Source organism: Actinia tenebrosa, unplaced genomic scaffold, assembly GCF_029948245.1.
Source record: "Actinia tenebrosa isolate PJP-AT-01 unplaced genomic scaffold, QUT_ActTen_1.0 PGA_scaffold3__52_contigs__length_22856419, whole genome shotgun sequence".
NCBI lineage: Eukaryota > Metazoa > Cnidaria > Anthozoa > Actiniaria > Actiniidae > Actinia > Actinia tenebrosa.
The window spans coordinates 15709757-15732804 of record NW_028292580.1 but is presented as its reverse complement, the minus strand read 5'-3'; the positions used below and the strand labels follow the sequence as shown (position 1 = coordinate 15732804).

The 23048-nt window shown below is 35.1% G+C and overlaps 2 protein-coding genes across 4 annotated transcripts in view; both read left to right on the top strand.

Annotated features, from left to right (window-relative positions):
- The window catches only part of LOC116303278 (uncharacterized), a 61844-nt gene that overhangs the window by 17357 nt on the left and 21439 nt on the right, over positions 1-23048 (top strand). The window lies entirely within an intron of this gene.
- Positions 11824-15066, top strand: LOC116303275 (QRFP-like peptide receptor). Of its 2 annotated transcripts, XM_031712788.2 has the most exons (3): positions 11824-12378; positions 12488-12573; positions 12793-15066. In XM_031712788.2, the coding sequence occupies exon 3, from the start codon at positions 12807-12809 to the stop codon at positions 13938-13940; it is 1134 nt and encodes a 377-aa protein (XP_031568648.2). In that variant the 5' UTR covers positions 11824-12378; positions 12488-12573; positions 12793-12806; the 3' UTR covers positions 13941-15066. The 2 variants fall into 2 exon arrangements, with proteins under 2 accessions (XP_031568648.2, XP_031568647.2); XM_031712787.2 differs by having other exon boundaries at positions 11824-12573.

The window sequence follows — 23048 nt, the reverse complement described above, 5'->3', positions numbered from 1 at the left end:
TCCTCTCAGCTCTGGAGTCTTAGGCTTGATTTCTGGACTCAATAATATGAATAGACTTTGTTAGGTCTCTCCCTTGCTTCTAGGATTTTTCTTCGTTTTTTCCCCTCCCCATTGAAAACCTAACAAGCTAAATATCAATGCGGTCTGTGATTTAGCTCTGCCTCCCTGACTTAGATCAACCTAGAATTTGGTTCAGGGTATAAAAAATTGAAGCCAGTTTGAATTTGAAGAAATTCAATTTCATCGTACTTCATGAATTTTTCAGGACCGACAGGTTCTACAAATTTTTTAATGCGTCAATTTTTCATTCAGTTCGATGTCACCAAATTGTTTGACTAACAGCTTATTGCGAATGGCTTTAGCGAAAAACATATTGATCTAGGGTAAACAAGTCAAGAGAAGCCTAAAAAAATTGTTTCGTAAAATAATATGAATGAAACTTGAGCTGCATGTGTCTAGTTTAGAAAAAGTTTTTTTCTTGGAAAACAGCATCATTTTCTTTGTTGAATATTGACGGGACTCGCGTTTGCAAATTTATTTAGTCTCAGATGTGCTATCAGTATTTTGATGGAAGTGTTTGTTCTCGTTGAGCAAATAAAAAGCTATTAATTTTTGCCTTCTTTTGTGGGTTTTCTTTTATGATAAGCGTGGATTGGTTAAACATGTTCGCCGACTTTCGCTTGGGTGTCCGTTTTTCACGATGCCACGACTTTATTTTTGGATAGGAAATGAATAAAAGCACTGCAAATATAATAAGTTTGGTTGGCGTCGGTGTGTTAAATTGAACATTCAAGTTGATAATAAGAAAGAACTCTTCAACACCATCATATTATTCTGTATAGTGAACAGTTTATTCTATAAATGTATTAACCACTGCACATTTCAGGGCAGAAAAACGAAAAGCCTACTACTTTCACGATTTTTTTTATTTAACTGAGTTTACTTTAATACGTTTCATTTGTGTCACTGCTGCTTGAAACTTGTGACGAAATTTTGTCGAATTAGAGTAAATCTACTTAATTAGTATTCACGAAAATGTCAGTTTTTCTGCTGATCAAAATATCATATCAGCGCTCCCAAAGTACACGGCTTTATATCTCAATACGCATTCAATAAATTTTGGTCGCATTTGATATTTTGCTATTTGGCTCCAAAAGAACGTGTTTACAAAATATTGAGCTTAAATACGTAAAGCTGTACTTGTGGCGAAAGGCCAAAACACCGGTTTTCTGCTCGGTCACTGCACAATGATTTACCACCACTGGGTGGACAGCGTATAAAATGCCTAACATTTTGCAAACCAATTGAGAAGGCAGTCGACAGATCGAATTAGAACTCAGAAGTCGATTTTTGTGGAGGGTGGAAAAAGCAGAGAACCCGGAGAGAAAAAAAAAACCCTATACCTATCGAATATAATCCCTGAATAGATTTCTTGAAATTCATTTGAAATCTTATCTTAGTTTTATTCAGTGTACACTGCGTTACTCTCATAAAGAACACTGGGCCGTAATATAAGGCGGGATATCACGTGATCGTACGGAATGGCATGTGTCTTCGTAGTTAGTTCACAAAAAAGCTCATAAATGTCACTCGAATTACCTAAAAAATGCTTGGCACCATCAGCATATTAGATTAGTTAGATATTCGTCCATTTAGGTCATATATTTATATACATGTACAATAAGGCTTCGACGGGTGTGCCATCCAATTTCAGTAATAAGCAATGTAAAAGCCAATCCTATGTTATTTCATCTAGTTTTCAGACAAGTCAAAAACGCCGGCGCTCTATAAGCCGTCTTTGATTTAGCTTATAAATGTCGTAATCGTACGTAGGCAGCTTTTAGTTGAAATTGTAGTTCAAAAGGTAAGGTTTCCTAAGTAGCTAGAGGTCACAAAGCGACGCCCTGTATTAATGGCTCTTAAGAAAATGCTCCAACGTTGGGAATTCTAATAATAACTACACCAGAGCGACTCCTTTTTCACTGAGCAAGTACTTAAAACTGAGAGCCGACGTCATTTTTGTTACTGACATGTGTATTTATTCCAAATTTTTGGTAAATTTAATATTGCCCCTAAAAATGTTTTGGTAGAATGACGGTAGTAGCTTTAGCAGTAGCAACAACAACGGCAGCAACGACAAAAAAAAAAAAAAAAAAAAAAAACATCGATGATAAGTAAGGCCCTGGCTAAACGGCGAGGAAACATGGTTCCCTAAATGTTTCCTAAGGTGGCAAAACTGTCTGGAAACATCGGGAAACAATGTTTCCATGCGTCTTGAAAACATGAAATGTTTCTGCCGCACAGTCAAAACATTTTTTTGCGTCTTGGAAGCAAAATTTGTTGCACGTAGCAATGTTTCGCATGTGGCTAAACTGGGAAACATCGAGGAAACATGCTCGCGGTAAACCTCGTTTAACCAGGGCCTAAGGCTGCAAAACAATACAACGACAGCAGCATATATCGCGATCACGATATTTGATTTTTGATTTTTGATTTTTTTTCTTTTTTTTTTTTTTTTGGAAAACTGATAGTATAACCAATTCAAAATGCTCAACAAAATACAAAATAATTAAATACAATACAGAATACAAAACGTACCATATCAGATTATTATAGGGTGGGGCTTAACTAGTAAGAATAACTAATAAGTTATTAATAAATAGTTCGTTCTATTAACTATGGTTTTGGTTTTGGCAGTCATGATCAGAGGGCGCAAAAATGTTATTAGAATCCGCGACCAAACATAAATATTTTACAGGTGGAATTTGTAGTTATTATTATTATTTTTTGACATCAGACAGGTTTATTACTGATTACATGGAAATAGGATTATAATGGGGAATATGATGTCTTTTTTTGCGATAAATAGATAAAATTATAAATTAGGACAAGATGGCAAGTGAATATTAGAACAATGGGGTCTTGTCACGGTAAGATTAGTATTGATTACAGTTAGTATCATTAGTATAGTAAATTATTAAAATTAGTATTGCATGAAAATAACCACTGGGAGATCCCTCATCGATTTATAAAAATATTCTATCAGTAATTATTCGTTGATAATTTAAGATCTAATAGTTCCGGTTTCAAAACTCGGTACGTTTATTCTTCTGGATGCGACTGAATCTCTCACGCTGATTCTACAATAAACAGTTTTTCATTTAGCTGTCATTGGATCCCGTTTGCCCCAATTTCAAAGTAAATAAAGCTGATTCTGGGTAATAATAATCAAATAACAATAATGTCAGTAACCAGATCTATAATTTAAAATAATATTTAAACCTTCATACTCAATTAAAAACATAAACCGAAAGAAAAAAACTATAATAATATCCTACAATAAAAATATATCTATTAAGAGAGAATTTTTTTCGTATTCAAGTAGTAAGCGCCAAAAACTATTTTCCTGAAGAAAGGCTGTTGTACAAGACTAAAATCTTGTTATTCAAAACGTTTAACTTGTTTGGAAGTGGAGATCACTGATGAAAGTAGAATCAAAGTGTTAACCCAAAGCAAAATTTTATTCCAAAATGAGGTTTAGGCCTTCATTTGCTTATTTCCATATATTTTCTATAAAAAAGCCTGACAAAGCAACATTCTAACACAAATGCAACAAAACATCTTTGTACAATTGAAAGTACCGCTTAAAACAAGCATTTTATCATAGTACATCAAAGTCTAGTTTTTGGCGCTTTTTGCCATTATTGCTCATTAGTATAAATACACAGGTTTATGCCCCGTCCACACGTATCCGCAAATTTTTTTTTGCGGATACGGGTTGCGTCCACACGTGTCCGGAAATTTTTGTATCCGTATCCGGAAATTTTCGAAAACGGTCTCCAGAGTGGAAATTTTCGAATACGCTCCGAATACGGATACGTGTGGACGGTCGTATCCGCAAATTTTCGAATACGATGACGTAAACACGATTTTGCGCATGCTCAATAAGAAAAACTATCCGTCTAGGGACTAGGCACTAGCATGCATCAGGACAGTGAAAACGATTCGAATACGCTGCGTGTGGACGCGAACATTTTCGTATCCGCAAAAAAAAAATTTGCGGATACAAAAATTTCCGTATACGTGTGGACGGGACCTTATTATTGAAAATCTCGCGCGCTGATTGGTCGAGAAACTCAGATTATCACACGATAATCTCCTCGGCCAGCCGCTTTGTTGCTGTTACCGGAAAAAATGTGTCTTTTATCTTCTTCTTTTTCTTTTTCTTTTTGAAAGAATCACCTGTGCCGGTATTTATACTAAAACAATTATTCACCTCAGGCTCAGTGAATATCGGAAATAATAACCTCAACTTCGTTTCGGTTATTATTCCAAGATATTCACTTCGCCTTCTGCGAATAATTGTTAATTATTGAAAAACATTTCCTCTTAATATATAACCATAAAATCTATTTGGTAAAAGCTAATCCTAATAATATATATTTTAGAAAATAATGGAAAAAATATATAAATGATTGATAATATAATAGTATAATAATCATTATTATTGCCACTATCATGACATCATCATTATTATATATTATGACAGCAGTGTTAAACTTTAGTATGCTCCATACAAGTGGCACAGTAGGGCGCTAAGCGTATCCTAAAGGCCAATCTAACCCTAAAAAGCTTCTAACTACAATTGTCTTTATACGATGAACTAGTGACTCTTGTCTATAATAATAGTGATGTTCCTAATCACAATAGCTACATATCCTAAAAAAAAAATTATATCTAGTTATCAAAACTTAGGAGAAATATTATCCTAATTTCTAAACACTCAACTAGAAAATTAAATGAATCTATTGAATTAGAGGATCTAAATAAAAATGATTAGTTCTAAATGCTTCTAATTCAAAACTAATAACATTATCCTAATCTCTAACAAAAAACACTCAACTAGAGTGGTGAGGAAAATTAAATGAATCTATTGAATAAGAAGCTTCAAATGAAAATAATGATTTCTAAATCCTTCAGTAATCCATGAATTGCTTAAAATTATATTTAGTATTCTATAGCTAATTTTAATCTAATTTAACTGTTTTTTAGGTACTGTGTCCTTATATTATAATAATGTATTTGAATAAAAAACTATTGGTAAAAATCTGAATAATTGTTATATTAAACAAAGTATTCATCAAAAAAATCGATTTGGATCTACATTTCAAAATACCAAAATCTAAGTCCAAGCTAAATTATAACAACCCAATAAATAACTATTAGTCTGTATAGTTATAATGTTCAATGTTCAGTGTCCAATGCCTATAGTGAAAAGTCAAATAGCAGTGATTTGAAAATACGTGCAATGTTCAGTGTAGATGAGTTATTATTATTATTATTATTATTATTATTATTATTATTATTATTATTATTATTATTATTATGTTCAATTAATGATTTATAGACAATTTTTTCATGGTACGTTTTTATTTCCATTTGGTTAGTACTTCACGTGGTAAGCTAGCAATAGTACAGAGTTCCGGCCCACTCAGAATTAAGATCAAGGCAATGAAATACTACCATCAAGTACTCAGCTGTCAGGAAGAATACTCCGTTCAAATAATGCTTTATCAATGCTACTGGAACATAAAAACGGAAAAAACGCGTCGGAAACTTCCTTACTATCGGAAGTAGAACCACTCTTCTTGGTGAGGCATCTTTTGAAATTCTCGAGATGCTCATCAAGTTGCTTGCTTTTCAAGAGTCTTTTTCAGCTCGTGCATGGAGTCGAATATACCATTATAAATTAGCAACTCGCTTTTATTTCGTGTGAGACTTTCTTAGAAAGCACAAAACATACGACAAACCAAAGGGAAAATCGATTAAATACCACTAGCAAATGAAAGAAAATGTTGAACGAGATGTAAATTTTTTGAAAAGACTTCTTAATACTTAAATGAAATAATAACAACGACGAAAAAAGGCAGTTTCGTTCTTGGATAAAGGCAAGCGACGCGAGTTTCACTCAAAACTTAAAACTTCGGTAAGCTTTCTCAATCATTTCAGTTCTGTGTAAACTAAAATAAAGCCTAGAGTTAAAAAGATTAAAGTTAGATAATTAAAATGTCAAAAGATCTCAAAAAGTTATTTAGATAAGCTTTTAAGTATGTTTGCAAAACATCGTTTTTAAATATCGAAATAAGGGAAAATTCATTTAATATGCAGAGGGGGGGTCATCCCCCAAATTTCTTTTTCTTTTAGAAGTAAGCCCCCTAACTTCCCAGGCATAAATATGTCCTTTTCCCAGTAATTGTTTGTGCATTCGGTAAACATCGCGATGCATTTGTTGAGCTCAATGGCAACACATATATTTTAAATGTTTATTTTATACAGCCTCGTCAAAGGTTTCCGAAAACCTACCACTCGATATAGTGACACTCGGCAGTAACGTGCCATCTCCATTTGCAAATGAATAATTACAAGTTCGATGTTGGACCATTATTTTTCAAACCTAGATTTAATATACAACAACCTGCACATTGAATATCAGTAAGTTATACAAAAGACGGTGGATTGTAGATTGCGGAGATAAAAAAAACGAAGATTAGTAGCTAGTCTAGATGTCGGCCAAGGCATATATGAAGTGCGCAGAATCATGCAGGCAGAAATGAAAGATACGATAGCATATTGCTGGTTTTCAATCATTCCCAAAAGAATGAAACGAAAAAACCACGGATATAAATTCACCCAACATGGCGGCTGTGAAAACCATCAATACTAAATATCAGACCCGATATCAGATAGAAATACTACGATGGATTCTAGCTAGATTTAGATGAATAAGCTTAAAGATCAGTATGCGGTCTATATGTAGAGGAAAACTGTCAGAACGTTTTTTTTCCTTTTAATAATGCATTCAGTTAGAACTTAATAGAACGACAGCGAAGGGAAATGACCAAATACCAAATACCACCTCATACAGCTGGCGTGGGGGTTTTCAATAAACTTGAAGGATATAAGTTGAATTGTCATTGAAATGCTAATCCGGTGTGCTTGCATGATAAGGCGAACTTGATCAGAAGAGTGAATAGAATGAAGTCTGTCAATATAGTCAGTTCACCTAGATCATCAAACTCTACCTTGTCTTTATAAAGATTCGATATTCTTTATACCGTTTAAAAGAAATCCGGTTACCCTTATCTCGTCTAAGGCTATTTCTCTTATTTAGTCTTAATTTCCCTGATTATAAACATGAATCAGGATAAGAATAAACTGCTCATGAACTTCGAGAGTTTTTTAAATTATTATTTGACGTTTCTTTTTTTTTTTTTTTTTTTTTTTTCCATTTTAATATTCTTATGAAATCGATTTGGGATGTCTACGAGTATGTTTTTTATGTTTTAATTTTGAATTAGATGTCGCTTAAGTAAATAATGCATCTCATTTAGAATGCATACTATATATAATATAATAATTTATTTTTACGAAGAATATTTTATCTCTTCTCAAAATGTTATAGTTACTGATGTGCTTCTTGTTTCGTGTCTTGACTCAAATCTTTGAGGTACACTTTTGTAGAAATAACCGATTGGGTTAGTGTTCATCGACTTGTTTAAATGTTTGTTCCCCGAGGCCGTTATATAATCTGTATTATAATCATTATAAACTTAGCTATTCAGTCGACTCGCCGGTTCCAAGATATCAAAAATTAATCGCGGCGACACATGGTTGACCCGCGACAGACATGTTCCTTGTCTTATTGTTTACTGAAACGATGATTAGAAATCCCCAAACAGTTTCGGCGAATACTTTGCGATTGAAATATTCATTGTTTTGGCAAGAGCAGATATATTTATCAAGTTTTATTCTAAATGGCATCCTGGTGGTCTAAGGTGTCTCGAGATTGACTTTTCATATATTTTTTAAAAAGAATTCCCCTGGGCTGATCGAAACGGGCTTTTGCACCGGTTATGGGGATTAGATTGAAGTTTCGATTATGTCTTTCCAGTTTGATAAACGACGGTTTCCTGAGCGGCGATATTAAAAAACCTATCGTAGATGACCTCTTTAAAACGAGCTATTGTCGAAAAAACTCTAAGCTAACTCTCTATAGTGCCGGCGTGAATTTATCTTGGACGATCTACATTAGCTTTTTTTTAACCTTTTAAAAAATGCGTCAAGTTGGTATTGTAGTGTGGGACTTTAAGGAGACACAACTAAAATATTCCCACAATGCACTGCAATGCCATCTCTTTCTTTCTTTAATTTTGGAGGTAATTTTGGTTGGATAATTCAACACAGGAATCCCAATTATGTTTTGGAGAATAAATATGGAAAAGCTTGCGGAGAAGAGTATTCATCTCTTGAGCGACATTTTATCAAACAACCCCCACGATTTAAGATTTTTTTTTAAAGAATGGCCCTTAAGAAACCACACTTTTGAGCGACCTGTCGCCCGGATGTCTTAAAGTGAATAGCCATAAGCTCTTGAACAACCTGCTATTTAGCGGCCTCAAATACAAGAAAACTTGTGTTTCTGAAGATTTAATAATAATATGGAATACCGGAGACTAAATATGTGTTTGGGGGGAGGGAGGGGGATTTGGTGTTGAAATATCCTTGTCACCATACAATAAAGACTTTCTTTGAATACTCAGTTCTTGTGGTATCAACTTATTTATCATTATAAATTCTGTTTTCTATTTCCAATTTGATTCAATTTGCAGCCAGGTTGAATTGCGTGTATCTCTTGTTTGACGAAACACCTTCGCGTTAAAAACTTCATTGCCGGGTATAAATCAATCCTGCTGATTTGTTTTTTTTTTTTTTTGTTTTTTTTGTTTTTTTTTAAATGTTTTTTTGTGATGGTTTTTTAATGCTAATTTAAGGTAAAATATCTGGTGTAAGAAGTAAAGCCACCTCCGCTCTCAGTGTGTTGCCAACATTCTATCTTTCATCAGTGCATCATTCAAGGGCATTTTCTCGCGGTTTAGACCACATTAAACCTCTTAATAATGTCATAAAACGTTCATGCGATCTATAACCTTCTTACAAAATTTTTTTGTCAAATGACTTCCTTAAATAGGAACTGCGGGTTAACGAGAATATATAGCAGAAAAGCATTAATGGCAAATAGCTATAGCCTGAAACTAAAGCTTGAATTACGTCTTAGCGATCTATATAGTTAGCATAAAGTGTATTACGCTTATAATTGTTAAGATTCCGTGACCGTATCCAGATCTGTTTACTCTGAACTCTTTTCTCCTTTTCTGTTTCTTTAGGACTTACAAAATTTGAAACTGAAAAGCAAATTAGGACAGCTGTTTTTCAAAATTTACATGAAAATGAGAATATCTTGAACAAAAGGAAGCTTCCTCATGCTTGGAGGTATTCGTTTGTCTCGGTTTTAAGGCTCTCTTACTGATATAGTACGGCCCGACAGTAGACCTTTAACTTTTAGTTCTATAGAGATTTCCTCTTGAAAATACTGTACAGGAATAAATACTATCGTAAGATGCCCACAATATCCGTTTCACTTATATATGCCTACAAATAACAAGGTCAACCATTAGCAAAGTTATATATCACCTTACAATAGGCTATTGTTAAAAATCTTTTTTTCCTTTTTCCTGTAAACCATTTTTACGAAGGTTTAGATCGAATACGCGAAACAAGTCACCCAAACTGATCGCTTAACATTTCTGCCATTTATGACGTATAACAACCCGTATTTATCATTCGTGTGATCTATCAAATACTATATGTATCCATGACATAAATTTGAGCAAAACGACCAGATAAGCTCCCGAGAGTTTTAATTACAATTTTGTTCATTTTCCAACGAGTATTTTTTCAATCAAGAAACGTGACATTTATTATATATACAGCGATATGCAGAAATTCTGATCCTTTCGTACATACATACAATAAGCCGATCAAAAGCATATCAGAAATTATGGGGTATCAGTCATCACTGATATTTTTTTCGGGCTGTTCATCACATTCTGAAAAAAAAACGCCAGGGAAGATATCCAATAATTCCTAATAAAATGTTAATATACTTTTATGTATATGCAAAAGTATCATAATTTCTGCATATAACGATTTGCAAAAATTCTGCAATCGTCAAGTATATCCATATATCCATATATATAAACTAATTTGCATATTTCCAGATTCTTCGACATTCGATATTCAATTTTTCTTAAAGAATGTTTGCAAAGCGACTGCGGTTTCCATAAACTTTGACTCTTTATATATATATATATATATATATACAAGTATATCAAAAGTATATAAGAAAGTATGGAATGTCATCCCTGATGTTTTTTTCAGAAAGCCCTAGTGATAGACAACTTGATAACAATATCAGGGATGATATCCCATAATTTTTGACATAATACACCTATTTCAACAGACGTTGTCGGTTGGATAATTGAATTCAGAAATCTGAGACCGATTGGAATTGTGGGAGACTGAGTATTTTCTCGTTAAAAATTCAATATACACTTACCCAGACAGTTTGCCAGCGCAGGTCATCGCTCAAAGTTGATATATCAAGATATTAACTTTTTGCGAACCACTAATTAAAACCACAAAACAATTTACAGCTTACAACCCAGAATTCCTTTCGGTCTCAGATTTCAGATCTCCGACCGACAACGTTTTTTGAAATAGGTGTATACGTACAAAATGGTCAAAGTATATGACGGAAAGTGAGTGGACATGCCTGGGGTATTAATGTCAAGAAAAGTGAAACTTCTTCAGCCATAACACGTTTATGCCTGAAGAAGTTTCACTTTTCTTGATATATATATATATGTATATGTTTATACACCTAACCAAGAAAATTCTGCAACTTTACATACATATATATATATATATATATATATATATATATAATATTTATATATATATATATATATTAGAGTTTTATACTCTAATATAAAGAAAATATTAATCGAAATTTCCCTTATTTAAATTAAAAACAAATATATATGATGTGTGTGTGTGTGTATATATATGTATATGTATATATATTAGAGTTTTATACTCTAATATAAAAATAAATACTAATCAAAATCCTCCCTTATTTAAATTAAAAACATAAATGATTTTAAATTCATTTTTACGTTACGACCGGTTGTCTCTTCTTTTATATTTTCTCTTCTGTTCTTGATTTTATTTATTATGCTATGTTTATATGTTATAGTTTTCGAAATGTTTAAACTAAAGATATCCTTAAGAATTATTCCTCACAAGGAAGGGGTTCGACACCGCTTCGAAGGACTAAGATGGATAAAATTAGGAATAGATTTAGAAATAAGATTTTATAAAAGTCTCGCTTGTCGTATAATCTAAGATGTTGAGATAATATGGCGATTGTAGATGAAACGATTAAATAGCTCTTGAATCCTTCTGTATTGAAAATTCGAACACCTAACAAATCATTTGTGAGAAAATAACAAACCAAGATATAGCAAAAATACAGAGAAATCAATGAACAATCTTTAGAAAATAACAAAGACAGTCAGTCATTATATTGAAGATTTTAATTTATGCAGATTTTTGTCGTGAAGAAATTTTACAGACGAATAGCTGGTCGGTAATATAAAAGAGCAACGAACAAAAATGGTTTACAATGTAACATAAAGAAAACACGTTCGTTTGGTGGTTTAGTACTGGTACAAATGGAAGTGCATATGCTCCATATGCAAGGAACAAAAGAGTAAAAGAACCCCCCACTACAATCCACCATGAAATATATTTTTAATGATATCTTATATATTGTTGTTATTTTGTGTTCTGTTATAAGCTGTGATGGTAGGTGGTTTATTTATTTAGGCATCGATTTGTTGGCTGTCATTTTTTTTGGTTAAAAGCTCTTCTTCCATGAAGTCATGAATATCTCTACAAACACTTCAGCTTTTTACTCCTTTTCGCTCTCTCATTCGTAAAATATTCCATTCATTATATTTTTAAAATGCAGAAGGTCACTGCTTATACTTTGGACGTAAGCAAGTAATTGTTGTGACCAAGTTTTCTCTTCCACGATATTTTGTCTTCTTTTTCATCATTAATTCACGATCGATTTTTCCCACCTGTCGCTTTTGTTTGGTGGCCACAACACAAGTCAAACGACTAGAATCGATGCCTTAGCTTTTGCCTCAACGTCATATCCCAATTCTACGGCATCCTACGTATCAGTCACGTGCTTGAGTAAGTCCTCGACTGGTATAAAATCAGAAGTTGATTAAGGGTTCGTTCAGTTTGACGAAGACCGTTGCTGAGTGTCCGCGTGTTGGTTGGAGTATCGCGCGACAAACAACTTCATCCATTTGCCATCAAACAGCATGAACGACAGAGTTCTAAGTATATTTGAATAAAGGTACAAGCTGTGAAACGCCGTGAGCCACCAATCAAGCAGTAGGAATCGTAAGTCGCACAAAACCCGCATCCTGCCATATTTATTCAGTCTGTAGTTTTCCTTTCACCTTGGACTAACTGGACGATACGATTGGAGAATTTCTAATATCACTTCTAGCCCAAGTCGCTGAAGAGCCGTGAAATACTAGTTCAAGATCAACGTTCAAGCGTCTCATATTGCTTAAATAATTGGAGCAAAAACAAGTAAGTATTCGTGTTTCCCTTTTAATGAGCGAGCAATTCTTGAGAGAAGTTTGCTGACGCTTTGCCCGCGTGATCTCTAGCATGCGTGATTCTCGTCTCTTTACATTTGATCTCCTACATTTTCACAACATTTTCAATAGTAGTGCTGACTGAAGCAAAGCCATTCTTGGCACACCCAGATCTAGATTATCGACTGACAAAGCCGATATTATTTCACAGGGACCAGAATCCAAATGGAAAGCCGCAATTATTCCGACACCAACGACAGTTCACTTCACCAATGTTCATTGGATGATGTTACGACCGAAGAGCGAGCATTCAAGATCTTGGGCTATTGTGTTATCATTTTCTTTTCTCTACTTGGTAATAGTTTAGTAGTGGTCGTAATCATGAGAGATCAAAGAATGAAGACGAACACAAACCGTTTTATCGTTAACATGTGCATATCTGATCTTTTTGCTACTATTAACGTCTTGCCGACACAAGTGATGTACATTTTAAGCAACGAATTATGGTTGATCCCTGGAGCCTTCGGGGAGTTCTTTTGCAAATTGGTTCCCTTCATTCAAGACGTTTCTTTTGCAGTCTCCATTTTTAGTATGACAGTTATTGCATTTGACCGATATCTAGCGATAGTCTATCCTTACAAGACCCATCTTATTACTACTAAGAGATGCTTAATCATAATCGCCATGATCTGGGCCGTGGCGGTGGGCATGCATTGCCATTACTTCATTACCGTGATTGTACTTACGAGTGAAAATGGTGATCAAATGTACTGCCGACAAGTGTGGTCTAGAGATACTGATAAACATATAAAAATCCAAAAGGTTGCCTTAAATACTGGTTTCTTCGTCCTTATTGCTATCCCCCTCATGTCTATTGCTTTCTTTTACACGCGTGTAGTCATGGAATTGTACTGCAGGAGCAACGCTCTTGAGCAAAGCAGGGTGCAACGTCGCGTGCGTAACAAGGAGAATCGAGAGGTGGCCGTCATGCTAATATCCGTTGTTGTGCTCTTCACTGTAAGCTGGGTCCCCTTGTACACTTTTTTCTTTCTGCAACTACACAAATGGAAGTTTGAAGCCAGCAATCCTTGCTATCTGAAGGATGTTAAGTTCATACTTTTAATGTTAAGTCACTCCAACGTTGCGCAGAATGCTTTCATTTACTTCAGCTTTAATAAACGATTCAAAAACGGATTAAGGAAGATCTTTGGAAGCAAATGCAATCTTGAAGCTGTCAATTGGCCAGAATATACAAATGGAACGTCTACAGCAGTGGCGAGAAAGATCAGAGTAAATAGCAAGGCTATCCCTGGGACAGATGAAGACGAAGAACGAGTTAAACTGACAACAAAATTGTAAAAACATAAATAATAAACTATTTTTTCTATAGCGCACTTATCCTATGCTCAAGGCATTATTAGTATTATCTTGACATTAATACCCCAGGCATGTTCACTCACTTTCCGTCATATATAATATAATATAATATATATAATATATATATAATATTAATATTAATATATAATTATTCTAATATATGCTTCATAGTCATTTTAGCCCGAGGCAGTATGACGCCTCAGACAACAAAAAAAAAAAAAAAGAAAAAAAAGGAAAAACGTCATTAATGTTTCACTTTGTAAACACTTTTCCAGTAGAGTCTCTTTTTTATGTATATGGTTGTAGAGTATTAATTGCCTCAGCTGTGCTAGAAATGTCGTTAGATGATCTCGATGACTATCTGAAGGGTTTTAAGCTCATAGTTTTTATGTTAAGTCACTCCAACGTTGCGCAGAATGCTTTCATTTAGTAAACGATTCAAAAACGGATTAAAGAAGATCTTTGGAAGCAAATGCGATCTTGAAGCTGTCAATTGGCCGGAATATACAAATGGAACATCTACTTTGGGGAGAAAGATCAGAGTAAATAGCAAGGCTATCCCTGGGACAGATCAAGACGAAGAACGAGTTAAACTGACAACAAAATTGTAACAACTAGTATTGCATATCCATATATATATATAGATACATACCCGATCTCAAAAATTCTGACATTTATCGGATATATATGCTTATATATATGTCCCCATTTTTCTTTTGTCTTGCCCGGATTAGTATATTTGGTTGAGCGTTACACTACTTTCCAGTAGAGTCTCTTGCACTATCTTATGTATATGTTTGTAGAGTATTAATTGCCTCAGCTGTGCTAGAAATGTCGTTAGACGATCTCACTGACTAGTATAATGTACTGCAATAGTATGATGCATTATGACTGAACGGTTACCGACTCAAATGTCGCTTGCGGTAAATTGCTTCAGCTCTTCATGACTGCCACTGACTGCACCGGTCTTTCAATATTGATTTTCGCATGTTGATCTTAATGGTTTCTTTTTATCTTTCATATCTATTTTTCCTGCATGAATATCATTCATTTAGTGTAAAGCTGGACTGATGTATTTATTAAACTCAGCGCTGTTTTTTCGTATTGATATAGTAGTTCTGTCTTACGGTTAATAGAATTCCTTGGGGATTTTTTTTTCTTTTTTTTTTTTTTGCTTTCTTCTTTTCTATTCTGTTTGCCTCATATTCAGTTTCTAAAAAAAAATGTCAAGTTTGACAAAAAAATGGTGTTACTTTTTCCCCCAATTTTTTTCGATAACTGAGTCTTTTCTTGATCTTTTTTCTCTTCCTCTCTGTATTTGTAAATTTTCTATTTCCTTTTCTCTCTTTTACTCTCTTTCACTACGGTTTCCTTTTCCTTCGTCTGTTTTTTCTGTTTTTTCTTTTTCTTTTTTCTTTTTTCTTTTCCTTTTTTTTGCTTGTTTTATTTGTTCTATACTTATCTACTTAGCAGTCTTCTTCAATTAGCTATTCAAAATACACTATATATATAATAAGTAGCAAAATGACGTCTTTGTTTTTGTTTTCCAATAACTCTGTACTCATGCCCCGGTAATGACTTCCCTGTATGCCAATAACAAGAACTCAATAGACTCGTTACTATTTAACATACGCAAAACTTCTTTAAGACGTCAGTAGAAAACTGAAAAAAAACCAGTGGTATTTCATTTCAAACGTATATCTGTATACCGATTCCAAAACAGATATTTTAACATATGCTATATCTGTATACCGATTCCAAAAAGAGTTTTTAACATATGCTATCTGTATACCGATTCCAAAAAAGACTTTTTAACATATACCATATCTTTATACCGATTCCAAAAAGACTTTTTAACATATGCTATATCTTTATACCGATTCCAAAAAGAGTTTTTAACATATGCTATATCTGTATACCGATTCCAAAAAGAGCTTTTAACATATACCATATCTGTATACCGATTCAAAAAAAGACTTTTTAACATCATGTAAAAAGAACTGAAGTGGAAACTGAAGTGGGAAACGAAAAGATGAATCCCTGTGTTATCTGCACATGATCGGCGACAGGCCCTTGATCAACCATTAGCTAGCTAGCTTTATCATGATGCGTTTGACTTGTCATTCTTTCAAAATCATCTTAAAACATCTGAGGATCATCAAAACATGTCTTGCAGTCAGGGTACAATTAGCCTAAAAATAGCCTACATTTGAGCAATTTTATCATAGCCATAGTTATCCATCCAGTTTATTTAAAATTGATTAAAATTCATCGTACTTAAAATACTAACCTAACAGAAAGAAAGAGCGTTTTGTGTACGAGTCATTCAATCGATCGAGAATTATCAGGCAAGAAAGTACGACGATTTTTGAGGAAATCCGGACACCCTTAAGGCATGGATAAAAGCTGACCACTTTAGTCCGGTGAAGCGACAAACAGACCTACGATATTGGTCGTAAATGCAATTTCTGAATTAATATTTCGGCTGAGAACTAAAGTCTGAACGTTTCAAAATGACAGTGATATTCATCTATTCAGCTTATTTAAATGACTATTTACAAATACTACGTTATATATATCTAAAATATTAAATTCTAGAAAATTGCTTTCTCTTCCACTATACTATTATAGTGCATTTATCTGCCTGAATATTTGTTTTTGTGTCGTGAATTCATTTTGTTCACATTTACGTTATTTTGTCTATAATTTTAATAATTTTGAAGTGTTTTTTATTTTACTTATATTTTATAAGCAAGAAAACATTTAGGAAACATATGCTGGAAACCTTCCAATGTCAAACGTGAGCTCTTGAACGTTTTAAGGGGACTGAGAGGGGGGAGGGAGGGGGAAGCTTTCTGCAAGCTTTTTGTTGCGTGTGCCAGACTATTTTGAAAGCATTGTCTCGTCAAAAGATGAAGTTAACTTTTTACTTTTGTATTATTCGGTTTTGTTATTTTATTTTATTTTATTTTTTTCTCGCGTTATGGTCTAGCAGAAAATATTCAAAACTTGACTGCTTTCAGTAGAATGAAATACCCGTGAAGACAATACGTAGTTTTTTTTGAATTCCTTATTCAAGGGTTTTTTTCCGCCTTCTTCCCGCATTCCTCAAAACATGTCAAGCTAATTTCAAATTCAATCTATGAATTAACCTTTCCGTCCTGAGTTCAATCAGGCTAGTTTCAGGGCATATTCGAAAAAATTAGAAGGTTTTCGAAGGGTCCAAAAGTCAAGAAGAAAGTGGCTACTACAAATTGACTTCCTATGTAGTGAATCGCATCCAATTATTTTTGAATGGCTTCCCGCCAATTTTACCTGATAAATTGGCTAAAATCGTCTTTTGTATCAAGTGACTTAAACATGTCTTTCGATTCAACTTTAATTGCATCTCTATTTTTCATAACGTTTTACAGTGTAAACAAATAAAGTTATTTAAACGCACCGACATTGCTAAGCGACCAGTCACTAATAGCTTCCTCACACAATTTGAAGAACTCTCCTGTACTGTTTTCAATCAACAAGATGAGCTATTGAACCCAAACATTTCTACTTGTTAGTCTTGCCTATGCTCACGACCGCTTTGTCGGGCGATTCTTCTTTTTTTTTTTCAGTTTACACTTTTATCTTTTCGTCTCAAAGTCAAATTTCTCTTCTCTCTACTGATATTATACATTCAATATCTTCAAAGGTGATTATCTTTTGAGATAAAACATATTTATTTATTTTTGATATTATCTTTAAGTTTTTTAATTATGTTTCATTGTTTTCTCTCGAGGCAAAACGCCAAGTTGATAAATGTAGCTAACTCTTAAACGATTTCAGCTGTTGAAAAATACTCGTTGATGTTGGTGACGTGAGTGGGCACGTATAGGATTTAGGGTAAGAGAGGCCTCGAGAAACATCTACAGACATAATTTAAAAGAAATACAGTTTGTCTTGTTTTCATCCTCTTTTTTAAAAAGTTTGTATGTTTTATTAGATATTTATCTGTATTCACTTGTGGCCTTTAGATTCAAGTTGTTTCGCGTCGGTCGGATGGTTCCCGGTTGATCGGTTGATTGATCGGTTTATTTTCCCATGCTTTTCTAGATAGTCAGTTATCTTTATTCAATTCCCTTTAGTTTCCAGTTGTTGGTCAGTCTGCATTTTACCGGTCTATCGGTTGGCTGGTTGGTTAAAGTTTGAATATGTTTTTTTTAGATAGTTATCTGTAATCACCTGACTTCCCTTAAGATTCCCGTTGTTTCGGGTCGGTCGGATGGCTCCCGGTCGATCGCGTGATTGGCGGATCAGTTTATTTTTCCATTCAATTCCCTCGAGATTCCAGTTCTCTTATAGTTTAAATATATTTAGCAGCTATCTGTTCCTTCCCATCGAATGACTAGTCGCCCCCTCTTCCCACCCCCACCCTATCCCCCCATATCCCATGGCGTGCGTTTTTCGAAAACCTTACAAAAACTACTTCCTGCCTTGCTTTTGACTTATTTTTTCCATGGCTACGATGACTTATTAATGCTTTTAAGTTTAAGGATCAGACTTCATGTCTCAGCAGAGTTCGTAAATAACGGCAAATGTCTTAATTGATATTACACCACGGAAGTGATCAAAGTGGTTAACTTGACTCCAAGGATCTGTCTAGAATTTTTTAGATAAAAATCTCTTGATTGTCATAACCAACTTCGAATTAAAAATATGAGTCCTTAATTTGATGAGCCGAAGTAAGAAAACTTGATATATCTCTTGTCTCCAGAGGGTTGTCCAGCTTGCACCAACGTCACTGAGATGCGCAAATCTATACTCAAGCATAACGTTTTATTTTTCATAAATCAAACCTAAACCTGTGCCAAGCTCGACATCAAAAGTACCGAAGGCCAATAAAAGTATTACGATGATTCAAATACGCAGAGCGTGAACGATTTCGAGAATGCACTTCATTTTCAATATTTTCCGTGAGAGACGAAAAACCCCATCTCAGTCGTTGGTCTATGCAAATGTTATGCCAGGACGTATAAAGTGTCTACTTTTATGAGTTGTTCTTAAAAACATTCGAAATTCAGATTAAAACTTTTAAATGGAGATCTCACTATATTTTCAATGAGCTTCTTAGTTAAAGAGCACTTAAAAACCTGGCGGCACGAAACAAGGGGGCACGAAACAAGGGGGGATGAAACAGGGGGGCATGAAACAGGGGGGCATGAAACAGGGGGGCATGAAACAGGGGGGCATGAAACAGGGGGGCATGAAACAGGGGGACATGAAACAAGGGGGGCATGAAACAGGGGGGCATGAAACAAGGGGGGCATGAAACAGGGGGGCATGAAACAAGGGGGCATGAAACAAGGGTAGGACATAAAACAAGGAAGCATGAAGCAAGGGTAGGACATAAAACAGGGGGGCATGAAACAAGGGTAGGACATAAAACAGGGGGGCATGAAACAAGGGTAGGACATAAAACAGGGGGGCATGAAACAAGGGGGAATAAAACAAGGGGGCATGAAACAAGGGTGGGACATAAAACAGGGGGGCACGAAACAAGGGGGAATAAAACAAGGGTGGGACATAAAACAAGAGACTCAAGGAACAAGTTTGAGGTACAGAACAAGAGGGTGGGGAGGGCTAGGATAGTTAATAAAGGGGGGAAAGGTATTTAGGGTAGGCGTTTCAAGAGAACAAAACTGAAGTCGTGAGAAAGGGGGAGGGAGGGGGACAAAGCTAGAAGTGGCGGGGACTATCTAAAAAGCTGTCTAAATCCATATCCTGTACTCCACATCACTATTATGTGTCTTGTTTCCTTCTAAATATATAATTCGGAATTAACTCCCATTATTCCAATGGTTTTGTAAGTGCGTGCCTTACATTTTAGACCAAACTCCGAGATAACTTAGGAGATCCAATGCTTAAACGGTCAAAGCTCATCTCTCTCGGATGTTAATCGATCGATCTCTTTATAGCATTTGGTCCTCAAGGAGGTAAAAATCCTGTTTTACTTCCAAAGTAAAGCATTTCCTTTGCGGAAGAGACTCTTGAATCCATAGAGTTCAGTGATAAGTCGATATCCTGAATTTGTTTCTGCTTCAGCTGGTCGCGTGAACCAACCCTTTTTACAGTATTAACTCAGTCGGTGCAAAGCATCTATTTAACAATTATCGGAAATATTTACCGAGACGCGAGTCTTCGATTTATTGAGGCTGAGGCAAATAATTGTTTTAGTATAAATACACAGGTGTTTCTTTCAAAAAAAGGGAAAAAAAAGAAGATAAAAGACTTTTTTCCCGGTAACAGCGAGCAACAAAGCGGCTGCCCGCCATTTTGCATTATCGCTGAAGGTAATTATCGTGTGATAGTGTGAGTTTCTCGACCAATCAGCGCGCGAGATTTTCAATAATGACCTATGTATTTTCACTAATTTTTTTTTTTTTTTCCGGTCCGGTATCCTGAAAAATCGTGCGTTCTGATTGGCTGTTTGAGCGGGCGGTATTTTGTTAGTATCTGCCCGCGCTCGCGGTCCGGTATCCTTTGCCGCTAAACAACAAAACAAAACGATTACAAAGACAAGTAAAAAAAAAATACGGAAAAAAATAGATAAGTCATTTACTGTCCTATAGTTGGTCCGGATAAGGAAAAACTGTGCCCTCGGTCTTGAAAACGTGTATTTAAGATCTCGGGCACAGGTTTTCCCTATCCGCACCTTCTTGCCGGTAAATAACATATATATATATATATATATATAAATCAAAATATCAAACGATGCGATGCCGAAAGAGAGTTTTACTAAAACTTTGTCATTACCATTATTTACTTTGTCATAATGTTGCACTTAAATCCAACGAGTAATTTATAAAATACAGTACCCTAAATATTACTAGAAGCAGGATGCTGGAAATCTTCCTATTTGAAACATCAGCTCTTGTATGTTTTTTTTTGTTTTTTTTTTTTGGAACAATTTGTCTAGAATGTTTTAGTGCGATTGCCTTCTCAAATCCTTCAATCAATCTTGTGTTATCGCGTTTTTTCCCGTTGAACATGAACATGAACTGCTTTGGCGGAAAGTACTTTTGAATATATGAAATGTAGTTCCTTCAGATTTCTTGGATTCGAGGGTTTATCTCTGGGTCCTTCGTTTTGCCTTCTCATTTTATACGCGACAAAACATTTTAAATTCAGTTGTGTCTAGTCGTGCCAATATAGATCGCCCACAGGATGTTTCAGGGTTCAACCGTGCACTGACTTTGATCAGCCCGGAGGTTTTTTTCAGAATTCGATCTGTGAGTTAGCCGTGCCTTGATTTTGATCAGCCCAGAGGTTGTTTCAGGGTTCGATGTTTGATTCATCTCAATGAATCGAAGGGGTAAAATCGATTTAATATTTAATTATTACGGGAGGTTTTCAAGGATATTAATAGCGAACGTGTTTAAATGTAAATGCGCGAGGCGTAGAAAATTCAATTATATTCAAGATTATTTCAAGTGTAAGAAGCATGGCGCCATCATCAGTGTCGTGGTTGCAATTCATTTGTCTGATGAACAGAAAGGTGAACTCAATGAGGGTAACAGGAAGATTGCTGTCTCCTTTGCTAATTAAATCACAAAGAAACTTGATCAGCGTGCCAACTGATGGGCATTTTTTCTTACTTGGACTCACGGAAGGTAAATGCATCTGGTTGGTCTTAGACCGTTTCTTAAATAGCGAACATGGTGCATTGTGGTCTAGCTTCGGTAAAAACGTCCGTATTATTCATTATGCCTTAAATGGCGTTGCTCGTACCCAAGCTAGACCAAAATGCATCCTGTTTATCGAACTCAGAAAAGGCCAATTGCGCTCAAACTGCACCGCTTTATATATGAAGATTTTTCTCCGGGTTTTCCAGTTTTACTCTTCCGCAATACCTATTAACACGCTAAATTCCAATTTTCGATCTGAGTTAGCTGTGCCCTGACTTTGATTAGCCCAGAAATTATTTCAGCGTTCGATCTGTGAGTAAGCCTTGCCCTGACTTTGATCTGCCCAGAGGTTATTTCAATGTTCGATCTGTGAGTTAGCCGTGCCTTGCCTTTGATTAGCCCAGAAACTATTGTCAGCGTTTGATCTGTGAGTTAGCCGTGCCCTGACTTTGATTAGCCCAGAGGTTATTTCAGCGTTCGATCTGTGAGTAAGCCTTGCCCTGACTTTGATTAGCCTAGAAATTATTTCGTCAGTGTTCGATCTGTGAGTAAGCCTTGCCCTGCCTTTGATTAGCCCAGAGGTTATTTCAGCGTTCGGTCTGTGAGTTAGCCTTGCCCTGACTTTGATTAGCACAGAGGTTATTTCAGCGTTCGATCTGTGAGTTAGCCTTGCCCTGACTTTGATTAGCCCAGAAATTATTTCGTCAGCGTTCGATCTGTGAGTAAGCCTTGCTCTGACTTTGGTCGGCCCAGAGGTTATTTCAGCGTTCAATCTGTGAGTTAGCCGTGCCCTGACTTTGATCAGCCCAAAAATTACTTTTTAAAACTAAATTTGGGTATATATCTTTTGATTTTCTTTTCAAACAAGGACAAAATATAATTTTTTTATTAATTCAACCGCAATATGGTACTTCAATCTCTTTCTCTTCAAAACATTTGATAGATACTCGAAGACACTTCAATCTAGTGGTGAATTGTCCATCTGCCAAGGCAATTTTATTTTATTACACCCGGCTTTGAGCACCATTACCGTTCTATACACAATCTTGAAGCTTATCGGACTTGATTGCTTCAATTTTGTGGTTTCAAAAATCATTAACGTCTGAGATTATATTCAACATATTTGATTGTTATTTATAAGATTTTACACCACAATTCTCACGCCAATCCTCAATACACTATACTTAGCTACTTAGCTTTGCTTAAAAAATTTTTCATCAATGAATTGTTTGTTTTTGTTTTTTATGTTTTAGCTCAACTTATTTCAACTTAATTCGTTCTTGAGGGCTTTCTTCTTTCGTTGTCCTTCATCAAGAAGAGTATTTGTTCAGTCGTAAAGATTTCTTGCCTTTTTTCTCGCAATTTCTTGAAAATTAATTGTGTCGTCCCTTTTCTGATACGTGTTGTTTGTTCAGTAATAATTACTATT